Below are 27,515 nucleotides of genomic sequence, written 5' to 3'. Positions count from 1 at the left end.
ACGCCAATTATACACACGTGTACTTTGTAATATTCCATTCTCTGTAATTTGGAAAAACGAAATAGATTACAGTTAAAGCTGACTCCATACATCCTCTGCATGTCTCTGGAGACCAAGATGCGTTGACACATGGAGCCTAAGACCAGGGATAAAATTAAACGCTCGTGCCCTGCCACCAAGTGAGATGAGGGGAGAGAGGCCGAGAGAAACGTACTCGAGCCTTGACGACTCGCGCATTCGTGTTGTTGTTTTACGGCATGCGAGTGCTGGCAGCCTACAGAATGCAACCATCGTCATCACCGTGGCCTCGTACACACAGGGCGTTGACAACAAACACCTTTAGTAAAACACCTGGGTAGGTTGAGCAAATAAAGACGAAAACGTGGTCACTTTGGGTGATGGTGGAGAAGAGAAAGGACCAACTTTATTTCGAGATCAGCACATCTTATGTATTAAATCCGTCATTGGCATATGCTCCCTACCTACACCAACACGCACTTACCAGCGTGGTCAAGCTCGGTGAAGTGACGCCACCATGAGCCGCACGGCATGGGGGGGGGCATCACCCATCAGTAGATGAAGACAAATGGGCTGTATCCGTGCGCACACACATCTCTGACGGGGTAACTGTGACCTTGAAATCCGAGTGTCAGGCGTACAATGAGGGCTCAAGCTAAACTCCACAATTTGTGGCGCAATGGACCGTCGACAGTTGTCCAGACGCCCATGTCCGGTGTGTCAAATGAGTCACATGGGGCGACCGATTTCTGTCTCGCTCTCACCTCTTTCAGGCCAAGCCATTGTTATCACCCAACACCGCAGGCTTTGCCAATCCGGCTCCATTTGCTCCAACGTACGCAAACGTTTCAAATTAAATCTACCTCGACAACACGCTTGTTTTGTGTGTCGCCCGAGACAATCCTGGTCCAAACCTCGCCAATCATGATGCCATTAGCATCGCGGCAATAATTCTACACTCCGGCTTGTGTCCACAAAATTACACCGGGGGTCAAAAAATGTCATAATATATCTCGCTTGCAATACCACACCCTGGTGAATCACAGGAAACTCAAAAATGTAACCTCAGCAGAACAGGCCCCAATTCAACTGCAACCAAATGGAACGAGAACTGCAATATCAGCTTGCCGCGGTACGGGTGAACGAGCTGCGCCAGTTGCGAAAAATCCGACGCTTTGACACAGCTCCGGCACCGAGCGTACGACGACCAATGAGTTACGACAACGGCGCTCCCAACACGAGTTGCCTAGTGGAGAAAGCAGTGCCAAGCAATTGTCGAATCAAGTGGATGGATTCCAAAAGTACAAACTTGCACAAGATTGATCGGTGAACAGAAAACACCACGGCTCACAAAAGCACCTCGGCTCGAGAGAGGGTAACTCTTGAGGGTATTTGGTATATTCTCCCACGTTGATCACACGTGTTGGAAGAGGTTGGAGTACTCACACTTTACACCACCACTAATAAACAGTGCATTGTGTCTAAATGGAATCGCATCTCAGGATGCTTTGCACGAATGAAAAACGACATTCGGTTAAAACGATGCTGCACATTGGGAAGGACGTATGGTTAACCCGTGTAAGTCGGCTTAGCGGTCAAGTCACTTTTAAAAGGTCGGTCACGACGCAAACACGGCTATCGCCGAGTGTGCCCGCGCTCCGCACGCCGAGAGGGTGCACGGCAAAGCGACGGTGCGTCTTGTTTACTGGAGGTACCCCTGGTTGGTGCTCGCGAGAAGAATGGAGGGGTAGCAGACAGGAAGGGAGGTGACCCCCTTCCCATTCCTGCACCACGTTCGGGAAACCGAAGAGTGCGGCGCGCAACGAAAACACGGCCCGCCGACACTCATCCCCCGCCCGCGGTGCGCAGCAGCAGCAGCCGTCGCCGTTTGCTCCGGTAGGTGGGCCGTGAGGTTAACAAGGTCGCCCTGGGTCAAAGAGACAATGTTTCACGCGTCTCAATGGGTTTATTTCAACTCAATGGGATTTCTTTCATTTCATAAATACCATGAAAAATTGTGCATATGGATGGACACCGGAACGCTTTCCCACGTGTTTGTCCTCGTAAGTAGATAACTGGCTATAAACCTACCGAGTCGCGTGAGATTATATGACGTATCGAATTACGTGTGAATACGCCATGTTGGCCAATAGGCTTATATCTACTCAGTGCTGGCTTTTATAGACACGTTTTGGCCAAAACATTGAATTAATTTGACGACTTGTTCATGGCAAGTCCCTAATAGCAACGTGATGTTATGCTAGAAACGTCGGTTTGCTCATTTTTACAAGGGTTATCGTGACTCCATCCGTCTGACCCAATGTCGACCAGAACGCTTTCAACCTTAAGTTGGACAACAATAAAAAAGGAACAAAATGCACTGTACTGCACAGTACACGGTGCACAGGTGCTCAGAGAATAATCCACCACCCCCCTTTTGAAAACAATCGCCCGAAGCCAACAGTGCCCCAGCAGCCACAGGTGTTGAATTAACTCTGACCACATCGACCGCCAGCTGCAGACGTGGGGCAGCATACCGCACCTGCAGCTGTCAACGCGAACGTTTTTTTTATGGCGGTGTCGAACTCCGGCACGTTGCGGCAACACCAGCAGGGCCAGCCCTGTGCCCGCTAATCGCAGGCCTGATCCAAACGTTCGCGCAGCCTGGGCATGAACAGCTCAGACGGGGCCACATTTCTGGCCTTCGGTGTACGTTCAACATAAGGCCGACTCGAGGCACGCTTTGATAGAAACAACGTTTTTAAATAGATTACTCTTTTGGACATTTTCTACGTCAATAGAACCGTGTCGAGACTCACCGCTAATTGGACTGCGTAGATGGGAATGGGCCATCCACTCGTCGCAACTTGTCCAATTGGTTTATAATGAGCAATGATTTCGACAGAAATGAAGCGAGCGCGTAACGCCAGTCAAGCGTGCTTAAACCATCTGTAGGTGACATTGACGCAAGTTAACACAATTCATAAAAAAAGTATACCAGAATACTATTGCGGTGCTCTAAATACACACGTGTGACTTATACGGTTTTAATGAGTGCACATTAAAATCAGGTCGTCCTGTATAATGCTACACTAATTACATTCAATTAGGCGTCTAGATTGTACTAAGCAATTTTTTTGAGTCTGCATGAACCTTTTATAACAGCTGGCAAAGACGACGATATAAAAACTCATGGGAGGAAACGGCCAGGACAGGTAATATTTTATCTAGAAAGCACTTCATTTCTGCAGGAGAGGCGTAATATCAAACACAGCGGGTTTGATCGTGCGGCATTTCTTGGGTCGTGCTGTTAAAATAGTTTTTTGGCATTTGTACGTTCGTGCGTGCCATTCGGCGCATTCTTTACAAACGTTTCACTGGAAAAACATTAGCGATTCCTGTTTTTCGTAAGCCGGTAATTGATTGTGAATACGGTTACTAGTTCACCGGTTATTTTGTTTAACAACTCCATTCCGGAGGAGGTATTCTAACCCGATGCGTACGTTTAAATTGGCAATATACTGCCGCGCAAAATAGCCTGCCCTTGGTATCGTTAACACTCCCGCCGCATGCTTCGTGGAGAAGATGCTCCGCAAAATATTTTGGCCGCAGAGACGGAGGAGCCAGGGGGTGGACGAATGGCCAGAGTGGTCACGGTGCTCGCCAGAGCTCAGTTTCAATTCTCAGTGCCACCCAATAAATCGGTTTGTTGTCCAAGGATTTACTGCGGCACGCCCCTGTTAGCTGAACATCACATTTTAAATAGCCACTTAAGCAAATCTCAAGACTGTCACGGCCTAAATATATGTTGAAGTTGTTAATAACTAAATTAATAACCTTTTTCAAAATATTAGATGTTAAGCCCTTTGTCACTGCACTGCTGAAAGAAGGGCTCCACACAACACGTCGGTCAGGTTTTGTAAAGATTTATATAAAAGACTTAACTATGCTGGTCAGTGCAGGACGTTGGCAGTGGGGCAAGACTGATCGAGATATCACGAACCATTGATGTTTGCCGTGGTGTCCAGGTCCCCCTTGCAAAATGTACTAAGACTGTATGTGCTTCACTTTGGTATAAAAGAGCAATGCAATTGCATAAAGGTGACGTGTTTCTCAACCCATTTGTCACTCGGCAAAAGCCCATTAGACAAATTGTTGACGATCCTGAACGTTGGTCCTCTCCCTCTGCTACGGCTGTGTTAATTTTGTTCCATTTCACGTTTTACCAGGTAATGTAATTGGTTGGCAAACAAACTTGGCCACACTGCAATATAAATCATTGAGCTCATAAATCTCAAAACGTCCTATCTCAACATTGGACCTTGACATCCACCACATACCGCTGCATTATTAATGAACAAAGTAAGCAATGATGGTAGTTTACAAAGTGCATGTAAACACGCTTCCTGTTGAATAACATCTTTGTGATGCATTACTACTGCTGCACCGCTATGTTCTTTCCCCCCCCCTCTGAAAGTAAAGAGCACTGGTCCGAGTCGTGACACTGCGCTAACATTGCAGCTAACATTGCGGCGTTCGTTTCTCAACCCACCTCAGGCTATTTTAATTAAGCTTCTGGAACCAATTAAAGAACAGGCTGAAAGTGAAACTTGGCAGACGTCTTAAAAAAAAGAGGAAAGCCCATAAATGCGTGCTTACAATCCACAAGAGCGATTGCGACGCAACAGTGGGCCAGACTACAAGCGGCGCCCTCTTCTAACAAGCAAAAAAACGTGTCATGTGCTGTCGGCGGGCGAACGCGCCTATCTGGCCATGTGCAGTTGGAATGAAATTGCCTGCGCTTGGCACGAGGCGGATAATCATTCTGTAACCCAAAGCTATGAGGTAGGGGAGTGTTAACGATTCACCCCTGTGGAGATTTGATGAACTGCTGCAGTTCAGGTTTGTGATTCGAGCAAATAACCAATTCTATGTTCGAGTCCAAGGACCAGAGTGGAATAAATTGTTACCACCTAATTTTAATCAAACCGATTTATTGACATGGCTAACAATAGTGAATTACAGTATTTGATAATCTGCTCAAAACCTGCCCTAATACACATTTATTGTCTTAGTTTATGAATGAGCTTCTATTTTTCCTCCCCGTGGACGATGACATTTTTTGGTAAAGTATAGGGCCTTGTGTACCAAGTAGAAAGGTGCTTTAGAAAAGTAATTTATGTTTCAATGGTTCACATAATTCACTGGTATTGGTCACGCAAAGAAGTTGGAACCACTAAAGTTATGCCACTCCAAGTTGGTACAGACAAGTGAACCATCTGGTCTGATGTCATGGACTTTTTTAACAATGTTGATTGTCACACGGCATTTGATGCAGTGAGATTTTAAAAATATGTTAATATTAATCCGACAAAAAATTTCTAAGACCATTTGTCAAGCCACTGCTGGATGAGGACTCTCCACGCACCATGTGGGTGGTAGGGGCTATTTCACCATGCAGGTCAGTGCGGGTTGGTGAATGTATAGAGCATAGATGTGGAAATAAAAAAGTGCAGCAACGGCCACACATTTTGCTGAACTGCATTCTACTGCCCACCATGAGCCCCCCACAGCCTCTAACCTGTTCACCTTGGGTCCCCTCTATCCAATCGTTATCCAGACTCAATCACTGCGAAGCTTTAACGCAATCGGCCGCTTTCCGGGCGATTTGGCCCTTGCACCCATACGGACGCCCTGCATCGAAACAAATCGGCCTGCGCAAAATAACCTGTTGCTCGATGCCGACGGCTGGGCGTGGTGGCAGAGAGAACTCGGGGCCCATCGTCACACGCCGAGCCAAAATAAACTCGAGCGGATCTGACACACGCTGCCCTCAAGCCCCGCGGCCTCCGGTTCCTCCAGCGATGGCAGGAAACACCAACATCCCCTTTGCCATGTTCAAATCGTTGTTATGCTGCAACCGTTTTTCCTACTCAATGACTCAAATCCCCCCCAGGTTTGTGCCATTCATCGAGATTTTGAATTCCGGTTTGGAATCCACGTTATCCGTTTCATGAATAAAGACACCCATCTCAATGCCATTACGTCATGTGTTACGTACTCACTCAACACTCCACCTCCCACGTAAAGTGTACATGCTGCTTTTTAAAACGTCGATATTTAGAGGCCATCTAAAAACTGCATACAAACTGAAGAGTACTTTGTGTGCACATTAAATACATTGTGCAAGTGTTTATATGTTAATCCTAGAGTAGCAGTTCATAACATTTATGGACCCACGGACCACCATCAACTCTCAAACATTTTTCACGCACCACCATGCAGCAAAAACACATGGCGTTTGGTCACAAAAATTACATCTGCAACTGTTCCATGGCCTTGTAGACTGGTGGTATGTTGGACCAGAGGTTGAGAACCACATACCAGAGTATATATGATAATTTATTGTTCCAAAAGAAATGTATGCCTTTTTAACATATGACAACCACTCAGATTACAGATGTGTATTGATGCATCCATCGAAGTGGGTTCTTATGCACAATACAAAGGCATTAATTCTTGCATGTGAGAATAAATGATTGTTTTACGACTTTTGATGGTCGGTGGTCTAGATACATGTCAGAGGGGCAGCCAAATAAGAAAATACAGCCGAGAGGATGTCCATGACAGAGGCAGAGCGATAAACTAAGCGCGTGCACAGGAGACTGAGAATTGGCGATGGTTTGGGGAGCCCTTCATTCAGCGGAGGATAGATCATGGCTGACGATGTTTTTCATGCAAAACCCTGCAGAAGCTATTGATTCTACTTGCACCACAAAGGCAAAAGTAAATAGAAAATCGCAACTGCCGAATCACGACGATTCATCAAATCACAGTGCACGACTGACAGTTTCACACCTCTGCCCTCGCTGCCATTCATCACCGTATCTGCAATGAACCATCAAATTCACACAGCACACAGAGGTATGCACCACTCACGGCATGCCTATTTTCCTTTCGTGATCAACTGCATTGAACTGGTCCGGTCTGTTGCCGTTCGTCTCAAGTAAGATGCAACGCTACGCCACCCGGAGATAAAGGGGGCCCTGTCAGCTGTCGCTAACAAAGGGCGTTAAGGGGTACACCTTGTTTCCACTAAGCCAGTCGATCCACTCGCCACACACGCGTCTGTGGTTCTTACCCAATACAGCTTGTCAGCCAATACAGGGGGAGAGGCTTATGTTTTTACAGAATACTCAAGAGGCAAATCAAAGGGTCTCCCGTGTGAATACCAGGGATGGGCGTCGTTCAACTCGAGCAAGTGGTACTAAGCAGGTGGTGGGAATTTCACATCCCTATGGCAGGGGTCAGTATATATACGTGATAATTATATATATTACAAACTTCTCTCTGCACACATCCACGTGGTGCAGCCTCCTATGGTAGTACTAATTTTACAAACCCAGAAGGGATGATGGGCCAAGACAATCTTGGACAGAATGTGAACTTAAGATTTAAGATTTAAAGCCGTGATGCGTTGGTAACTGCTCAAATCAGGCCATCTCGCCTTGTATGCAGGAGGTCGTGGGTTTGATCCAGACCCTGATGCCCGTAAATTTGGCGTTTGAGAAAAGAAGCGAAGGGAGGAAATTCCAAAGTGGGCCCGTGCACGTGAAGAAGCACAACGAGAGAAGTGGTGTGACCTGCAGTCCAGTGGCTGAGCACAACATTGGGCTCGCCAAAGGAATCTAAAGTCATATCCTGGACAAACCTCATTAAAAGAAAAGGCTTCCCACCACCCTGCTTTCAATTGTTAACAATCAATTCTCACAAACGAGTTGGTGAGCGTAATAATCGATGTGAAATCGTACATTGTTTACTCGCCTAAAAAGCACCAGCACATCTGTGTCAGCAAGGAGAGGGTATACGGTACATTTTATGGATAGAAAATACCTTGTACACTTGCCCGTACGTTCCATTCCCCACGACTTCCACCAACTCAAATATCCCGGCAGGTTCCTGGCGAGACGCGGCAACATTGAGCAAGCGAGGGAAGGGAGGGCAGATGGAAAATGCGTTATAAAACTGGTCTCGGGCCCCAATACAAACCACATTTTTATACCAACAGAAGCAATAACAAACGGACTGCAACCAAGTTCAACTTTGAAGCTTCCTTATTAACAACAGTTGTACTTTTATGTGAAAAAATAAACCTTTTGTGGAAGTGACCACGGTTCCCTTAAATGGTCACATGCCTCAACTTTAAAAGAGCGTTCAAAGTTTGTAATTTGTACTTAGGGGGGGGGGGATACTACGCTCTAAACCCCAGCTACCGGCCACACCAGTGACATCTGTGGCATGTCACATGTATGAAGTTGTTTTACCAGGTCATGCCCACTGCGCTATGTAACTCTTTTTTCAGAAGCGACCTGGCTCTCACAAATGATAACTCAACGAGCAGTGGCTTATCATGTGGGGATTTAATGTAGCGAAATAGCACGTCGATCATAAGTGTGGAGGGGAAAAAAATCCACGCGACCACGGGGAGAGAGAGAAGCAGACGCCAAATATACAGGCGTCAGGGTCGGGAGTGAGCCCACGACCTGCTGCATACCAGGCGGGAGAGGCAGGTCACACATCTCGCCATCTGAACAAGTCCCTTGACAGAGTTCCCCTTCACCAACCTCCCACTGCTATCGTACAGAATCCTCCATCCAGCAGTAGATCGAGCAAGAGGGCTGTGCTTTCGCTACGTTCCAGTGACGAGGCGAGTCCAGACATGCACGTGGCCACATGGCGACTTATTACATGAACCTTATGGCGGTACACCGGGGTTCCGTAGCACCCCGGCTCTCGCATGATGTCCGTGATGCAGTCATTCTTAGTCTGTCGATGGTGGGCGATGGACTCGTCTGGACGAGCTGTACTCACGACGCACCACCACCACCACGACGGCGGTGGTGGTGGTGCGTACCGCGAGCGTTCGGGGTTTCGGCGCAATCGACAGCGCGGAGTGGCACCGATGTCGGATTGATTGGTACCCCAGTCGCGGAGTGAAGTTACACCCCTGGGAAAAATTGTGTCCCAGAAATAACACATTTAATTGCCTCGGCAAGTTCGTATTGTTTGGCACCCCGGGGTACCGCCATAAGGGTCACACATATAGCTTCTTGTGCGACCACGTCGCTCTCAATACATCGCTCCACTTTGCTGCCACTATGCAGCAGCTGGTCACTCCTGTTGATCAACAGTCGCTGCCACTCCTAAGATCACACAATCTGCCCCCCCCCCGTCATTAGAGCAACTGGTCGCTTGTTTTTTTTACAAAATCGCTTTCATTACAGAGCAACAAGCGGTCGCCGCCGATGAGCAACCAAGTCGCCCACGGTCGCCTTCGAGTTGCCACTTACAGCTTCACTGGGGGGCCGCTCACAGTCTACGAGTCGCCTCTCTCGCCGTGAGAAGTGGCCACCAAGTGACGCGGCTCAGTCGCTCAGTCGCTCGTCTCACAGCGGGCAACCCACGCCGCCTCAAGGCCTCTTCTTACCCAAGTTAGAAGTTGTTAGAGACCGTGGCCACACTTCACACACCGCACGGTGCCCGAGTACAGAATCAAGTAGGGAAACAACATCACCGCAGCGGCAACACACACACGTGGATAACGAGACTGATGTTGCCAAGTGCTCTCAACAATAACCGACGACGGAGCAAAGAGGACGTCGGTGGAAGTTACCCGCAGAGCCGCCAGGTCAATGTCGTCCAGACTCCTCGCCGGAGAATCGCTCGCCATCCTCGCCGCAGGGCTCGCTCGTGTCGGCGACAACAGTCGCCGCGGTCGCGGCGGAGCGCGGCCGATTTTCCCAACTTTATATTGTGTTTGTGAGCGGAGACGTCGCGCCCATGAGGGGGGATTGTGATCGCAGCGAGCGAGCGAGCGATGGTGGTGGCGGTGGCGGAGCCGGGGGGAGTGAGGCGGCCCTTAGCGACAGCTCCACGCGTCGCAAGGCATCTCGGGAACAATAACACGGCGGCTCCGCCCGATATATATAACGCGCTCGATCAGCACCGCCCCTCCTTTGCATTTCCCACTCGTGATAAGCTGCTTCCGCGCGCTGCCATTGGATGTCGGCTGTCTAGGGGTGGGGCTTGAGCGGATGCTTAAACGTGGTAGGATTTGTAATCGCGTGTGTTAGGGCGGGGCTAGTGACAGGGGAGGGGGGGAGATCAGCTGATCGGTGGGCGGGGACTTGACGGGGGGGGGGGGCAGTGTTTATTCACGTGGCCGGGCTGCACTGATTGATGGATGGGGGTGAGGGGGTCTCCGCTGCATTTTTCTTTGGGTCTTTCGGTAAAGTCACGTACCGAAACACCCAAAGAATATGAATTCCTGCAGTCACGAAAGCTTTGAGTCAAGATTTTTTCGTTGCATTCTTAAAGCGTTTAGTCGATTATTTCAGATTCGTGTTCGTTTGTGGCTGCTACACGTTATCGTGTATTGGTCGCCAGACTTTCCCGTTGATTCGTGCCACTGGATAGAGTCTACACACACACACCACTCTGGATTCCAAATATTCACGACCACGATAGTAACGAATATGAAAAGGAATGCTCGTTTATACTCGTGTCAGTACCCATTGCGATTAAAAGCGTTTGTTTTTCAAAGGAGGCGTAGGTCTCTCCAGACGTACACGACTGTAGCCTGAATATTCATACACCACTGTTCATAACATAGATTCACACCGCGGTAGATGACAAACTTATACCCCCAATAGACTCCGGTGGTTAATGCTACTGTATACTATCTTTAGATTCACGCCATTATAAATGTTACATATTCACATCACCGTAGAATTCAGATTCACAGCACTGTTAGATTCTTACAGGCCCCGCAAGGGACGACAGACGATCGATCTGTGGCTTGAATAGTGACGGATCATCCAAACAAACATCGTGAGTGGAGAGAGGTCTCGCAGAGACGGCGCGCCTCCCAGCTGAAGCATCCTCATCTGCGGACGTTTCGATTGGCATGGTACTGAATTCTCATGGTCGGCAAGAGACCTCCTCACGGTTGACTGTCAAAACGTCCGGAGGTTCAAGTAGTACGGTTGGTAGGTGCGTCGTCATCTTAGTGATAGATTCCCTGCCACATAATTGTGTAGATATTACGTCTAAATTACAACCGCCACAATCAATGTGAATGTCCCTCCAGCCCTGCCCGAAGCACAGCAATTCACGGGAATGTACAAGGCTCGTTATACGCCAAATGTTTAATCTGGGACTCTGGGGACTAATGGAAAGTATTGGCCTAAAGTATCGTACTTTGCCACAGTCGCCATTAACATTACCTTTAGCCTGAGGAATGTAACGCTTCCGTAGAAATGAAACACACAGCCTTTCAGAGTTAACACAGCGGCGTTTGTTCATCGTGATGATGGGTGGCGGTGGTGAAATACCCGAATATTTCAGGCCGATTCTACGCAGTTGCTGTTAACATGTTTTGCGTGAGCAAAAACACAACAACAAACGCTAAACGTGGGGGTGGCGACGGCAGGCGGAGGCTCCCATCCAGCAGTGGAGCGATCATTGACGATCGTCGACGATTGTCAAAAAGAGAAAACAAGTTTAGTTCCTAACCAAACAATGACGCGGTTAAATAAACAACATGTAAATACAGTGCGACATACGCTGCTGCGTGTACGTTGTACGCGTATTTGGTTCACATCTTAAGTGTGTCTCATGACACCATGACCTCATTGTTTGTGTTCACGTGCGCACTGCAACAGATGCCGCTGCCTCCACCTGCTGGCACGAGACGGGGTCACCGCAGGAACGCGACGGCTGCTGCTGCTGGGAGCCCTGGCAAGGCAGGCAGTTCCAGTTCCCACATCCCTCCTTCCTGCAAGACGGAAGGAGGGATTTGTACGACCGATGTAAAGACGTCCAAGGTGCCCCGTCTCTGCTTATACTTCACTGACATAGAACGCTGGATGTGCACCGTGATAGCGCACGCAACCGTCAATTGCATGCGCTCTGACCTATCTACTGCTGGATGAAGGCCTCCCCAAAGGTGTTGCACGCCTGCTGCCGTATATTTGGAGTTTGCGTCTCTCTCTCCGTGGTTGCGTGGATTTTTATCGGGGTCTTCTGGGTTTTCCTTACACGTTCACAAACGTGCGCTTACCGAGTATTGTATTTGACCGCTGTAAATGTTCACACACACAAGCCGCTTCGTCGAGCTCTCATTCGTAGCCAGGTCGCTTCTCAAAATGAGCTATAGAGCTCAGTGGGGCCTGACCTGGTAAAATAATCAACTAAGTTTAGCTTTAGTTGCCATCCCTCGTGGCCTTGTGATACAACAATTGACGTGTTTTACAAAGGCTCCAGCCCTTACACGGGAGCCGACCTCATCCCTCCATCTCCGCTGTGGATGTCCTCCGAGGGGTGTTTTCTCCATTGGCTCCCACTCTTGTGTCGTTCGTCTCCATTCGGGTTGCCAAACCCGGTTTTATTTGCATTGCCTATGAACGAGTGGGAAAAAAAGCGGTCAAATAAAAACTCTTTCCAGCTTCCCCCACGTGTAGAAATGTCAAGTACAATGAACACAACATTTTACCTTTTTAACCGAGAAATGGAACTGCTGTGCTGTAATGGTTAGCACGCTAAACTTGCAATCCAGAGGGCGCCAGTTAGACCCAGTCCCCTGGCGCAGCAGTTTAAACAAGGTAACACTTAAATCAACTGGCAGGTTATCCACGCGGTGGGGGTAACACGCGGTGGGGGTAACACGCAGTGGTGGTAACACGCAGTGGGTATGCCCTCGTCTTACATCTTCTGGTCAGTCTAGCGGAGGCTTTTTCCACCACCGGTGGAATGAGCGAGCAATTACAGGGCTGCACCTTTAGCTGAAACACGTACAGTCAATTCTGCTACAACGCCGCGTGTTGTTTTCATAACACGAATTGGATAAAACACGGCGAATGTATTTGGGAAAACTTTTTGATAACGCGGATGCGACTTGGATATTACGCGATCGAGTGGACGGAACTCGGTCGCGCGAGTAGGAATAAGCAGTCGTACGGCTGCCTCTGGCGTAGCGCCACGCACGGCAGCGGGATGCTGCTGGATGCTTCCAGGTGCTACCCACGCGCCTCAGTCTTTGTTCGGCCTGCGTCCACATTTCACGTGTTATCGAGGACTGTTCTTTACCCTATAACACAATATTTCCATAAAGCGGTGTTCTTCAGGAACACAACTACCGTGTTACAGCACAGGCTGGACCACACAGAGACTTCACTAGACTGGAGTAGGTGCCGGCAGGTGCCTGCCACTGGCCAGCAGCACCACGCAGCGTGCGGTTTGTACGTTCACGCGTGCCAATTGGTGCATTCATTCCACATTTTCTCTAGAAAAAAGTTGCCGGTTCCTGACTTGTGGAATCGGTCATGTATATTACGAACATTTAGCGGATTACCGTTTGCAGTGTCAACTACCGGCCAGGAACTGCGTAGAATCTTTCATACGTAGCATGCACTTCACGAAACGAGAAATATGATCCCGTTGCCAATCCGCAACTGGATGGGAGGCCTCCCCCACACCGTGCCGATCATGGGGGTTGTTTGACCATATTTCACCAGTGTGGATTTGTGAAGGATGCACCCAAGACTGGTTCAGATATCACTTGCCATTGATGTAAGCCGTGGGTCGGTATTAATTCCAGAATTTTTAATTTATTCTGGGAAACGTAAATAATAATAAAAACTTAGTACGACGAAAAACTGTATATTACATATATTTTTATTTATCTGCAAGTTCTAGAATCCTTTGGAAAATTACTGCCACCGACTGTAGTATGGTTTGTAAACTTTAGAGTGTTAATCTCAACATAGGGGGAACGCACAGATTCCTTTCTCCCAGGGGCCCACATGACCTCCACAATCACCACACACCGCTCGCTTCGTTCATGCGCCAGCCGCGATTCAGACATTCACCAGGTCACTCCTGAAGCCACCCACTTGCTCACTCGCCAACGTCGACACGAACATTTAAGCACATTCCTGATCAACCCCACAACATAAGTAAGAAGAAGACTCCGTAAGCCAGTCAAACCATCGCCATCACCCAGCATTATTCGAACGGCCGCTCTCTCTTTCTCCAGCCCTTCCCACGCGATCGTTCGCTCAGTCGCTGTACGCCGGCAGCCCGAACGACTCGGGCACAAAGTCCTGCAGGGAGCGCAGCACCAGCGTGGCGCCGGCCGTGAGCTTCGAGTCCAGGTTCTCGTCCGGGACCATCACCACCTGCATCCCGGCCGCCAGCCCCGCCTGTACCCCCAGCGGGGCATCCTCGAACACCAGGCACTGTCGGACGGAAACGCAAGTGCAGGGACGATTTAGCTCCCGCCGGTGTGGTGAGAAAAGATGGCACATTGTATGCAGCCGGTAGCGAGTAATAACAGTGGCAGCTAAAGGACAGAACATAAGCAATCAAACAAGGGCGAGCTCTTAATTAAAATGCGGAATACGATTAAGCTTATGCAATGGTGTTTCTAGACTATGTGATGCTACTAAATGCACTGCCTAACAGGGGAATATAGCGACATTAATAAGTGTCCTGACACCTAAAGTATGAATACAAGCAAAACTATTTATAATTGATCCAAATTCTTTAAAATTAATCACTCGTAATGCAAATTAAGGGGAGCGGTGGGTGCAGTGGTTAGTGCACTATAACCACAATATCACGTGTCCATCTGCTTCACTGTGGATGTCAAAGATCCCCCGCTGCCATTGGCAAGAGTAGGCCGTTGTGTGCCGGCATCAGTCAACATTTTCCAAATTAAAAAATAATACTTCATATTCTTTAATTGGGATTATATCATAGCAATCTTCGCCACCTTCAGACATACCAATTCCCCAGGTCATGCTTGCAAATAAGACTATCTTTGTTTCTTGCGATCTCATCTGGTTAAACAAAATCAACTTCACCCTCAGGCCAAAAGCAAAAAGTGATGGTGTGAAATTCGTCTGCGTGTCCCATAACAATTTGTGCTTGAATAGCAACACATTACAATGACATTCAATCACATGAACCTATTTATAAGGTGTAACGGGACTTTGTTGACATTGTGAACAACTTTCAGCATCTCTCGATGCCGGAGAGGCACGTGCATCTATATACAATAGGTCGAGGACAAGAGGTAGTTCTTGAACCTGGGAGCCTGGACTTGAACAGGGACTAGAAGCACTCTGGACAAGTTATCTATTATGCCTTTTACACTTGGGAAGGAACCCTGCTCATAAAGATTGCCAGTTCATAACGAACGTGGTTTGTCGGAACGTATTATTTGTGTGGATCCCGACCTCAGGACAGCGATCGCATTATATCAGCAACCCCGCGTACAACGATCATACGCGGTGTCAACGATCATACGCGGAATGGAATTGGAAGAAAACTTAAATAAAATAACTTTATCGGAAGACGTACCAAGGCATATTTTGACGTCTGCTATCATAGAGTGCGGCCGTGTCGCTACAGTTCTCTGCGGTGAATGCAATGTATTTAAAAACAACGTCGCAACGTCTCTCTAAATAAAATCAACGCGAACCGCTTGCATCTTCCGAGATTCAGCGGTGAACGGGACCCACCCTGCAACTTGCAGACGTCATCGGAATGGGAAAGGATTAATTTAACGTGAAATGATGCGAGTAGCGACTCTGCTGCGCAGCCTGAGTGTGTATGGCAGCTGACGCGGCCTTGGCGAAGGAGTGGTCATTTGATCTTCGGGGCCCTTGAGGGGGCGTTTGGTCACGTGCCCCACACCTTTCATTAGCACGGTTGGCTATGTACAATGCGAAAGAAGTTCACCATACATACACATATATACGCCCCGCTAATCTATATTGTGTTCGTGGATTTAAATTATTTTGGAATTTAAAAAATGTGAAAGATCTCATTGAGAAATATTTTTTCTTCCATTCGTTTTTATACAATAGTAACATTGCGGTAACAATGTAAGGCTCCAAGTTAATTCATACTCCATGTATGTTAGCATTAAATATTGTAGAGTATTCAAGTTGATGTATTTTACCCTCTCTAAAATACAATTTACTCACAAAGCATCAATATTATGGAGTAAACATCTTATCTGCTAGTTGCAGTCAGGCCGTGTAGCATGCATTGTTCACTCCCTTCGCTAAGAACACGCGGTACAAGCCGACGACACATCGCAGAGCGCAAATTAGTCTTTGTCGCCGTTCTCTCTCCACCTCCGACATTCAGAGGCCTGTCTCTTTTCCATGCAACCGTGCAAGGGCTGGGAGCTTGGAGCCTGCTGAGCACACGGCCGGACACCGTGCAAGGGCTGGGAGCCTGCAGAGCAGACGGCCAGCAGGAAGCTCTAGACTATGGGGTCAGCACAGGAGAGGGGGGCACGCCGGCGGGGGTCACATCCTGGGCGCTCACCTGCGAGGGCCGGGCGGGCGGCTGGAAGCGGCGAGCGGCCACCAGGAAGGCGTCCGGCGCTGGCTTGCCGCTGCGCACCTCGGGGTCGTCGCCCAGCACCGTGTGGCGGAAGAGCGAGAAGAGGCCGCCGTGGTTGGTGGTCTTCATCTGGAAGGTGGCCCGCGCCGAGCTGGTGGCCACGGCCATGGGCACGCCGTGCCCGTGCAGGTGCCCGATCAGCCGCTCCACGCCTGCGCTCGTCACGGGGCGGCACGCCGTCGTTAGTTGGACGTCGTGCACGGTCCGTCTTATGCCATAGCTCACATGCTGGACGGTGCGGGCTGGTCAAGGGGTCGAGTGTATGTATGTATGTATGTTGAACTTCTTTCGCACCGTACATAGCCAACCGTGCTAATTGGGAGATGCTGGGAGAGGGACAACAAACTCAACAAAAAAGGAGTTCCAAAAAAATCCGTTTTCAATCTAAATGATTTAAAAGTGCATAGCTCCAGTGGCCTCCTAATACCAGAAGGAAGAGTGTTCCAGATGGCCGCAGAAGCGCATCTGAAAGCGCGGTACGGTGACCATCTTTGTTCGATGGCTAGCCAAAAGCCACGGCTGTGAGGATGACCGGAGGTCGTGGATGGGCGCAGTGCAGAACTGGTTCAGATATCACTTGCTACCGACTTTGTTTGTGGCCGGGGATCAAACCCAGGCAGTTAGGCTTCAGAGTAAAGTTGCTTACCAAAGATTCACTGCTCCAGCAATCTTTAATGAAGCATCTAAAACAAGAGATATGTGTTTTGGGGCTCATCTTTGGATCCTTTACTCGCAATGTTTTTTTATGCATTGTCCAAAACACTGCCTGAATTAAATTGCATATGTACATAGTTACCGTGTCAAGAGTAATCAGATACAATCAAATTACGCGTGCACTAAACTATCAACAACATATTTCATAACAACACATTTCATGACCGCATAGGTCAATAAATAGTACAGTCCGTTCAAAGGGCAAGTCTTATCGCCTGGAATTTTCAGTACAAAATACACCAACTACAGTGCCATTCACATTCTTACACATTTACCCACACACACGGTAATTCTATGACTTAAATCACTCAGAATATTTTGCTTTTTAATCAGACCTCAGGAGCTATGCATGAATGAGCCTGCATAGCATTTGGATGGCCAGCGACCACACGTAAAATAGGTGTCATAGGGAGCTACGTGTTAAGTAGCAGTGCAGCAATATCTCCTATTGTACCATACCATGCTCCCTGCCTTCACCGACCCCGCGCCGATTGGAGTGGTGAATTACGGTCAATAACCCCCCACATCCAAAGTGGCAATGTGGCGGCACCTCTTCCCAAGAGGGCTGCACGCGTACGGTACACGGTCAAATATCGGTGACCCGATATCACAAAGAGTGGCATCATCCCTGGGTACTGCGCATTACCCAGCATTATATCCCTAATGCACGACGTGGAAGTGATAAATCCCTTTTGACGTAATTCAACTAAAATCGGGGTTTTTGCTCGGGGCGGGAAAGGAGGGCGGGAGGGGGGAAAGCACTCCCAGCTTCACCCCGGCACGCGTCTCTCCTGCAGCTCTTGCAGCTTCTGCAGCTCCAGTCGCCGAGATCCATAGGAGCAACCGAGGTCACACGGCGATCGGTCGCACGCTGCGTTCCAAAGTTTGTTTTGTTGAACCAAGGGAAGAGGTCGAAATGATGAGGATATTCTCAGTTGTATATTTACGTAAAAAAGGGTACAACAACGAAGCGACTATAAATCAGAGCGCAAAAAAAACGATTTCAAATTATAGCCAATGCAACCATGTAATAGATACAATGATAGCCAACACAACAATCGTGTAAAAGATGGAAACAGTGTACAAGCATAAATTATATTAAATAAAATATATTTCCTGTCACAAATTTGGCTCGGACAAATTACTATTAGAAATCATTGATCATAAAATTAAGTTACAGAAAATATTCAATGATAATTAGGGTGTATGTTGCACGAGTATCATAAACAGACAGCCATATGTGTCAATTATAAATTGTAAGTGCCGTTATCACAGAGTCGACAGCTAAGCATCACATTGTGATTTAGAAGGGAGGGTAGCCAGGGACATTTTTGAGGCAAAGGAATTCCAGGTGTTTCAGGCATTAACAAAGAATGCGCTACAGCCCGGATTTCCACTGCGGTTAACTCGTTCCCCATGAGTTACGATAAATTGCGGGCCGAGTGCTAGCCAGAAAAGCTGCACCATGAGACCTGGTGACCCGTGTTCGATTCCTGACCACAGACAACGGCGAGTGGTGCGTCATATCTGAACTGGTCCTAGGGGTGCCCCTCCACCAACCCGCACCGAGCAGAGTGGTCAATTACGGTCAATCAACTCCTGTGACCACCAGCGTGGGGTAGGCCTATGTCCAGCAGCAGATTAACAAAGGGCATGTACGTTGTGAGCTTAAGAATCAAAGTGAACCGATGCATCGTTACACTTCCGTTGCGCTGAGCTGGTGGCTTATTTTCCTCCGTGCGATCAGGGCTGTTCTTACAACAGTCCTGATAAGACGAGCGCGACATTAGCTCGGCAACAGACTGCACTTTAAAGCGCATTCATCTAACACTACACAGTGAGGGAACGATAATCTAACACTACACGGTGAGGGAACGCAGAGCCAGCTACGGCTTGTAAGTGATAATAATAATAACGAGGGGCAGTTTCAGTCCACAGAAACACCTAATGTGTTTATCAGCAGTATTTTAATGGCGGATATTACATTTCTTGCAAGGGAAGTGTGCGCCCTTCTTCACTGCATCCGGGCAGTAAAAGGAAGCCCATTTAAACGCCATCACATGTCACATGGCTTTTACATCACGGAGAACCCAATTGTCCCGCACGATTGCCGCGTTATGTTCGTTTCTGCGAGACCATTTGTGCGCAATTTATTGTTTTGTTGAGGATGTGTTACTGTTCTCAGTGGGGAGGGGACACACAACACTGTTTGAAATTAAGAAATGCTTGAGTTTGTGACTGGAAAGAGTGGCTGTATGAGATGAAGCTATCCTTGAGGTGGCCAGGTCGCTCAGAGGTCAGATCTGTGAGCTGGCAGAGCTGAGATCCTGGGCTGGAATCCAGGCGACGCCTGTGGTTAACCGGGTTCTCAGGTGTAGAGAGCGTTGGTGGTTTTAGGGTGGTCACCAATGACTGCACAACAACAACAAAAACCCCATCACTCAATTCGGTTCTGCATTTAATTATCCCGAATTCGAGCTCTGAGAATCACGTATGTCAGTTTGACCATCATGCAAAAAGTCTTACTCTCACTGTCAGAGGCAGGTGGTAAGGTGCTGCCCTTTCACTGTGTGAGCCAGAGGTCACCTGAAGAGAACTCAGCAGTAGCCCTGTGATATCCACTTTTATGGGCCATTCTCCAACATGAACGGTTGCACTGCTCTCTAAAATAATTGAATGTGTTTCATCTCATGACGTGATACACACTCATTTATTGGATGAAAACGTCTTGATATAGAGAGGACTGCAGAACTTGGGCAATCATTGTCTCCAGCTCTCTGCCTGGCTACCTTCCAGCTCATCTGTGGTTCCTCAGCGGTTGTGAGATGCAGGTTGCACAAACTACGCTGCATAAAACTAAACATAATGCCGACAAGCACAATTTTGGAGGGAAATAAATGAACAAATGCTTATCTATTCTCATTCGGGCTAAGCATTTTAACACACAAACACGCGTACGACTTAAAGGACCACAACATCCATAGCTAAAATTACCAGTGCATAATTTTCACATTTGCAGTATGAAGGAGCAGCAGCTACAAAACAATGGTTGCTTTGAGTCACAGTCTCCACAGAGTTAAGTGGCTCTCTATGCTCGAGTTAGACCTGCGTTGATAGCAGTTGTCTCAGATGCCCCTGCACTCAGCACAGACGTAACATCACGCGGTGGAGCATCGGGCCGCAGATTATCGGTTTCCTGGAATGCGGCGTGGAGGGCAATGCAAAAAATGGCTCTTAAGATGCGGTGAATCAGAGTGTGAGTAATGCAGGATAGCAGTGTTCATTATTTCTCCTTGTGTCTCCTTGTGTCTCCTTGTGTCTCCTTGTGAGAAGACAGCTTCTTTATTCACATTACCCTCAGGCAAACTCGTCGCAGAAAATATCCCATTCCTGTCCTCTGCTGTGAAAAAAAAGTGATTTTACACGAGTATAGAGATTAATCAACTCGTCCACTCAAAATAGACGCTTATGCTTAAGATATGCGCGTTAAATGGAGTACATTTAAGAAAGGATTATTTACACTTTGTAAAAAATGTTTGCAAATTATTTGGACAAAATACACGAGAAAAAAGCATATATTTGTTCATATAATGATGACCTCCAATGATGAAAGTTCATGAAATTGCGTGGTGATGCGGGAAGTGAATTGTTCCTGACCTATCACCTGATATTTACTTGCAAACTGCGTAAAATACAGTGGCTCATTAGGAGTGGAACGATGCACCGATTAATTATTGTTTATAAAAAACAATACTTGCATCAAATTGCAGGGTGTAAGATTTGACGTTTTTTCAATTGGTCCCTGCACCGCTCCTGTAATCCGTGGAGTTTTTGGGGATGAACGGAGTGGCACGGCTACTTCCCTTCCTGTAACACGCGGCACACAGCCTCGTCGCAAAATCTGTCTCGCAAATGACGAGAAAAGCCTCCACGGTGTGCCTCGAATTAACGGGATCCTCGATACGCCACCGCCCCCACCAACGTATCACCACGGATTACTGCAGTCTTGATTGTCTATTGTATGCATGTACGTTGAACTTCTTTTGCGCCATACGTAGCCAACCGTGCTAATCAGACACAAAAAGCAGTTCTACAGAAATTAGTTTTCAATTTTGCATGGAATGGGTTGATATCACCCCTGCAGCTTCTAAAGGTGCTACCACTAACAGCAATGTTGAAAGAACAAAAAAATCTTGCATTCTGTCGGGTTTTGTGAAACGTGTTTGTCCTCGAACGTGTTTAATTACCGTTGACAATATCACGTTCTCAGTCGCACAATGGGATATCGTACGGCGCATCACATGGGATGTCACAAGATGATGTCACACTCAATTATCTCATTAGTAAGGGCTGTTACGGTGTCAGCATCAAGGCGAATGTTTTGTTGCGCTGGATTTCGTGTCCGCGTTTGTCGCAACCCTTTTCTCTGGGGTAGGTCCCCAATGGCAACTTAACTTTATCCTACAATTTTGTTCATATTAGATCATCTTTGCACGAGTTACCATGAACCCCTGTTACCGATGGACGGACAGAGCTAATGCATTAACGCTTTCAACCTGAGTTAGATAGTATTGAAAAATAAATTCATATTGAAGCATATAAGGACCCTGAATCCTTACAAATCACAGAGCCGCCATGGAAGGTGAATTGTTCCACTGCTACTCATTCGACAATCCATCACATAACCAGAATAATCATCCCCATCATTGGGACGATGGGGATGGTCAATCGCCACTCAATGCCATTGGGATCGTACCGTTGCGGCAGAGGGGGCAGCTTTTGCTTAAAATGGTCGACCGGAGTGACATATTTGCCGATCTGCACCCTGAGGATTTTCCCGTGTCGTTGTATATATTTATTTATTAATCGCTCCAGGAAGCCATGAATTCGTTGAGGCCCCCAGGCTCTTTGGCGATTTGTCTGGCTGTGTCGAAAAGCAGTGCGCCGCACACAGGCAAGTTCTTTGAGCGTCCAGACGGACACCGGTTCGGCAGCATCTTCTCCGCTTCTTCGTAGTGTCCTGTGCGGAAACGCTTGGCGCTTGCCCCAAACCTGCAGCTGTGCAAGGTGGCAGGGATGGTGACCTCTCGTGATTTTTCACCAACTCAAGAGAGTCGATGGATCCATCCCAAATTTGATCAGAAAATTTTGATGCTTTTCATACTTTTCTGCGAGAAATCCTATTCCGGAAGCTTTGGAAGCAATACCAAGATGTTTGCATTTGTGTATAGCTTTCTTGTATTTGTCAGCAAGCCCATTTTTTGTTTGACATGTGTTTTTGTAATCGTGTGATGTTAACACGAGTCGATTTTATGAACACAGTGTGTGCTGCAGGAAAAGTTATTTAATATTGGAAAAAATACTATATAGCAACACTATAAGTTTGCAAAAACTACACTTGCTGCATTTACAAAAAGGTAAACTTGAAATTCTACTCGGGTAAAAAGTAAACATGACCCGAGCAAGAGAATGCACGTTATTAAAACAATCACTCAAAGCACTTCAAAGCACACGAGACGGACGCTCCTCCACACACGCTAACCAAACGCTGCGCATAACCGAATGGCGACGTGCACACATACGTATGTTGAACTTCTTTCGCAGCCTACGTAGTCGACACAAAAATAAGTTCTAAAGAAATTAGTTTTGAATCGAGATTTAAAAGTGCACCGCTCCAGCGGCTTCCTCAAATTGGAACAGCATCCCAGACGGCCGCAGAAGCGCGTCTGAACGCGCAAGATGCAACAAAGCCAGCTCAAACTGGGCCGACATCACGCAAGCAGGTACCCGGTAAGAGCCGTGCGCTGGGAAAGACCTTCTCCTGGCGAGCGATGCTTTCTGCCAGCAGCTCCTCGGGCGTCATCGGCAGCTCCAGCGCATCGCGGATGACGCGCGCCGCGTCAAGCGACTTCTTGCCCATCACCTGCGACTTGAGCTCCCAGGTGTACCGCTTGCCGTGAGGCCTGCAGATGTCCTCGAACACCTCCGTGTACAGGCGCTCCGTGTCTGCAATAACAATAATCGTCATCATCGTAACAATGCCGTGCATACTCTTTGGTTCTTTCGGTAAAGCCACGTAGGTATAAAAATAAATAATAAATCACGGCAACACAAGCAATCGTCATCAGGTAGAAAGACACAGCAGTAGAACTGCTGAACAAGAAGGGGCTGCTGCAACAAGAGGTTATCTTTAGGTTTGAGGTGGGTGTCACCCAAGGGTACGCACGCACGCACAGCAGCTGCGTTAAAGGGAGAGATTGGCATGTTCATGTCAACGAGTACAATTGGAGATCAGCCCCGTCGTCGCACACGAGCAAAGTCGCCGCACGCACGCACAGCAGCAGCAGCAGCTGCTGCGTTACTTACAAGGGAAGGCCCGAGTCTCAGCACTCCTTTCTGTGAACTTTGGCCAATTCCGTGCAATATTGTTTGGTGAACACTGGAGTATCCAGAGAAAACCAACCCATGCATCGGCGGGGTTGACAGACAAAGCTCTGAAGTTTCAAGAGTACAACGTCGCCTCCCAAGCCTACCTGGCCCCCCAAGCCTACCTGGCCCCCCAATCCTACCTGGCCCCCCAAGCCTACCTGGCCTCCCAAGCCTACCTGGCCTCCCAAGCCTACCTGGCCTCCCAAGCCTACCTGGTCTTCCAAGCCTACCTGGCCTCCCAAGCCTACCTGGTCTTTCAAGCCTACCTGGTCTTCCAAGCCTACCTGGCCTCCCAAGCCTACCTGGCCTCCCAAGCCTACCTGGTCTTTCAAGCCTACCTGGTCTTCCAAGCCTACCTGGCCTCCCAAGCCTACCTGGCCTCCCAAGCCTACCTGGTCTTTCAAGCCTACCTGGTCTTTCAAGCCTACCTGGCCCCCCAATCCTACCTGGCCCCCCAAGCCTACCTGGTCTTCCAAGCCTACCTGGCCTCCCAAGCCTACCTGGCCTCCCAAGCCTACCTGGCCTCCCAAGCCTACCTGGTCTTCCAAGCCTACCTGGTCTTCCAAGCCTACCTACCTGGTCTTCCAAGGGTGTTTTCCATTTAAATACTAACCAAGCTCAACTCGGCTTCGCGACGAGATACATTGAGGGCGATTCGGAGAGGTAAGTAAAATCGCTGCTTAGAGTATAACGGATAACGTGTCAGTTCAGAGCAGTCGATGGTTCGTGTCGTGGTGGACACGACGGCTGATGTAACAATGAAAAGATACGTCGGTGCTTGAGACTAACGACAGTGGCAGCAAAATAAATACTCCCGTGGAGATGAAGTGGGCTTGAGTTGTACCATCTTATTTGACAGGTACTTTTCTACTTTACCGAGTGTTGACATCCCCAGCGTTTAACAGTACTGCTTTTTTGTATTTCGATTCTCAACCAACACCGGTTTCGGTCGAGGTACACCGATTGTTCTCTTGCACACATTGACGATGTTGGCCAATTTTTCTTGTAGCCCCGCCCACCACCCCCACGTTCCATTCCCTGGCTTCCACATTCAGACAAGCCCCTCCCCCTTAACTTGTATTTAAGGGCTGGTCTCTTGGAATTTTGCCTCACTTGATGCACTAATTTTAGCTGTGACGGTCCCACCTGATGACGGAGACTTGTGTTGCCTCCGAAACGTCGTGATTTACTATTTTATTTCTATTAATTTTATTTTTATGTTTCACCTACGTGACTTTACCGAAATAGCCTAAGAGTATGCAGTGGGCTGAAGTAGTAACTATTTGACGTTTTGTGTACGTGACAAATGAGCACAATTGTCCACGCGGCTTTATTAAGTGTGATTGTACAACGTTTATCTTAAGCTTAAGCAAAGCTTTTAGTTGCTGCTAAATCTTAAAGTGTCTGTGGCCAAATCACTCAGGAGACCTCTGAAGGGTTTTCTTCCTGGGCAGCGGCCGGGGTAGCGAAGCATCTTGCACGGGCAGGTCTCCATCGGGCAATGCGGAACAGTCCATTACTGTACGGTACTTCTATGCTCCCACAATCTATATCTGCAGCCCGCCTTTACCAACCTACATTTAGGGGCCGTCCATAAATGACGTCACGCACCTGGGGGGGGGGGGGTCAGACATTTGTGACGATGTGTGACGAAGGGGGGGGGGGGGGTTGAGAAATATGACGTCACATGAAAATGCGCAACTTTAAATAAATATAGACGACACGTTCTACTTAATTAAATAGACTTTTTAATAAAAGTTTTCTCCTACAACATCAGAGTGCGGCGTCACATTAAATACGCACTACAATGACAATAGTTTAAAGCGATTTGAAGCATGTTTTATATTTTTGGGGGACAGAGCTTTGTGACGTCATATTTGAGGGGGGAGGGTCTGACTTTTTGTGACGCCGTGTGACGAGGGGGGGGTCCACATCGTCTAAAATCGCGTGACGTCATTTATGGACGGCCTCTTACCGGCAGTGGTGAAGTATTGTCAAATCAGCCAACACTTACTCGGGCGACGTGTGGGAAGGGCCCTCATCCAGCAGTGGAGTTGACCATAGGAGGCCGTTACTATCCTTGTACAAACATTAATCAACACCTCCGCCTGCCAGAGAAAACTCAACACACACAAGGAGCCTGACCAGCGGCCTACGTCGCGGGCTGCGTCCGCCCGAGTGATAGATCACGAAGCGGCACAGAGACGCAAACCGGCACGGCGCCTGCGAGCGGCCAGCACTGTCGGAGCGTGCAAGCTGCAGCGCCCTGCGGCGCAGGAAGAAACGAACTGACCCAGGAGGAGTCCATCCATGTCAAAGATGACATGGCTCACGGAAGACATGTCCCAGACCCTGCCGGCAGAGGGAGAAGGCATCTTCCGGAAGATGATGCCAAGTCGGTAGAGGTCTTCCGGAAGATTGTTGCCAAGTTGGTAGAGGTCTTCCGGAAGATTGTTGCCAAGTTGGTAGAGGTCTTCCGGGAGATGTTGACAAGTTGGTAGAGGTCTTCCGGAAGATGTTGACAAGTTGGTAAAGGTCTTCCGGAAGATGTTGACAAGTTGGTAGAGGTCTTCCGGAAGATGTTGACAAGTTGGTAGAGGTCTTCCGGAAGATGTTGACAAGTTGGTAAAGGTCTTCCGGAAGATGTTGACAAGTTGGTAGAGGTCTTCCGGAAGATGTTGGCAAGTTGGTAGAGGTCTTCCGGAAGATTGTTGGCAAGTTGGTAGAGGTCTTCCGGAAGATGTTGGCAAGTTGGTAGAGGTCTTCCGGAAGATTGTTGCCAAGTTGGTAGAGGTCTTCCGGAAGATTGTTGCCAAGTTGGTAGAGGTCTTCCGGAAGATTGTTGCCAAGTTGGTAGAGGTCTTCCGGAAGATGTTGGCAAGTTGGTAGAGGTCTTCCGGAAGATTGTTGGCAAGTTGGTAGAGGTCTTCCGGAAGATGTTGGCAAGTTGGTAGAGGTCTTCCGGAAGATTGTTGGCAAGTTGGTAGAGGTCTTCCGGAAGATTGTTGCCAAGTTGGTAGAGGTCTTCCGGAAGATGTTGGCAAGTTGGTAGAGGTCTTCCGGAAGATTGTTGCCAAGTTGGTAGAGGTCTTCCGGAAGATTGTTGCCAAGTTGGTAGAGGTCTTCCGGAAGATTGTTGCCAAGTTGGTAGAGGTCTTCCGGAAGATGTTGGCAAGTTGGTAGAGGTCTTCCGGAAGATTGTTGGCAAGTTGGTAGAGGTCTTCCGGAAGATGTTGGCAAGTTGGTAGAGGTCTTCCGGAAGATTGTTGCCAAGTTGGTAGAGGTCTTCCGGAAGATTGTTGCCAAGTTGGTAGAGGTCTTCCGGAAGATTGTTGGCAAGTTGGTAGAGGTCTTCCGGAAGATTGTTGCCAAGTTGGTAGAAGTCTTCCGGAAGATGTTGACAAGTTGGTAGAGATCTTCCGGAAGATTGTTGCCAAGTTGGTAGAGGTCTTCCGGAAGATTGTTGCCAAGTTGGTAGAGGTCTTCCGGAAGATTGTTGCCAAGTTGGTAGAGGTCTTCCGGAAGATGTTGACAAGTTGGTAGAGGTCTTCCGGAAGATTGTTGACAAGTTGGTAGAGGTCTTCCGGAAGATGTTGGCAAGTTGGTAGAGGTCTTCCGGAAGATTGTTGGCAAGTTGGTAGAGGTCTTCCGGAAGATGTTGGCAAGTTGGTAGAGGTCTTCCGGAAGATTGTTGCCAAGTTGGTAGAGGTCTTCCGGAAGATTGTTGCCAAGTTGGTAGAGGTCTTCCGGAAGATTGTTGACAAGTTGGTAGAGGTCTTCCGGAAGATTGTTGACAAGTTGGTAGAGGTCTTCCGGAAGATTGTTGCCAAGTTGGTAGAGGTCTTCCGGAAGATTGTTGGCAAGTTGGTAGAGGT

General features: G+C 48.2%; 2 protein-coding genes across 3 annotated transcripts in view; both read right to left on the bottom strand.

The window, feature by feature from the left end:
* Window positions 1-10,106, bottom strand: part of LOC144732536 (mitogen-activated protein kinase kinase kinase kinase 4-like) — a 110,145-nt gene extending 100,039 nt beyond the window's left edge. The window contains exons 1-2 of the mRNA XM_078613946.1: window positions 9,692-10,106; window positions 7,912-7,977 (exon numbers count right to left, since the gene is read on the bottom strand). Coding sequence (XP_078470072.1) covers window positions 7,912-7,977; window positions 9,692-9,748 — 123 coding nt within the window. The 5' untranslated portion in view covers window positions 9,749-10,106. The remainder of the gene's footprint in view (window positions 1-7,911; window positions 7,978-9,691) is intronic.
* A 3,630-nt stretch (window positions 10,107-13,736) lies between these two features.
* On the bottom strand, window positions 13,737-26,061 carry LOC144732535 (pseudouridine-5'-phosphatase-like). 2 transcript variants are annotated; one of them, XM_078613944.1, is made up of 4 exons: window positions 25,934-26,061; window positions 22,999-23,217; window positions 16,420-16,649; window positions 13,737-14,315 (listed from the first exon to the last, which is right to left on the bottom strand). In XM_078613944.1, exons 1-4 carry the CDS (start codon window positions 26,013-26,015, stop codon window positions 14,136-14,138), a joined length of 711 nt encoding a protein of 236 aa, XP_078470070.1. In that variant the 5' UTR covers window positions 26,016-26,061; the 3' UTR covers window positions 13,737-14,135. The 2 variants fall into 2 exon arrangements, with proteins under 2 accessions (XP_078470070.1, XP_078470071.1); XM_078613945.1 differs by lacking the exon at window positions 25,934-26,061 and adding an exon at window positions 25,655-25,908.
* Between the last annotated feature and the right edge of the window lie 1,454 nt (window positions 26,062-27,515).

The sequence above is a fragment of the Lampetra planeri genome, chromosome 43 (assembly GCF_965212315.1).
Source record: "Lampetra planeri chromosome 43, kcLamPlan1.2.h2, whole genome shotgun sequence".
Taxonomy (NCBI): Eukaryota; Metazoa; Chordata; class Hyperoartia; order Petromyzontiformes; family Petromyzontidae; genus Lampetra; species Lampetra planeri.
Note: the sequence above shows the minus strand (reverse complement) of the source record. Positions and strands in the feature narration are given on the sequence as shown.

Bases quoted from the DNA above. Each gene is read 5' to 3' on its own strand.
- LOC144732535 (XM_078613944.1), bottom strand. From the start codon at position 26,015: ATGCCTTCTCCCTCTGCCGGCAGGGTCTGGGACATGTCTTCCGTGAGC. The intron at 23,218-25,933 runs GTCAGTTCGTTT...TTGTTATTGCAG, and splicing joins CATGGATGGACTCCTCCTGG to ACACGGAGCGCCTGTACACG. The intron at 16,650-22,998 runs GTACCTGCTTGC...TGACGAGCGCAG, and splicing joins CAGCGCACGGCTCTTACCGG to GCGTGGAGCGGCTGATCGGG.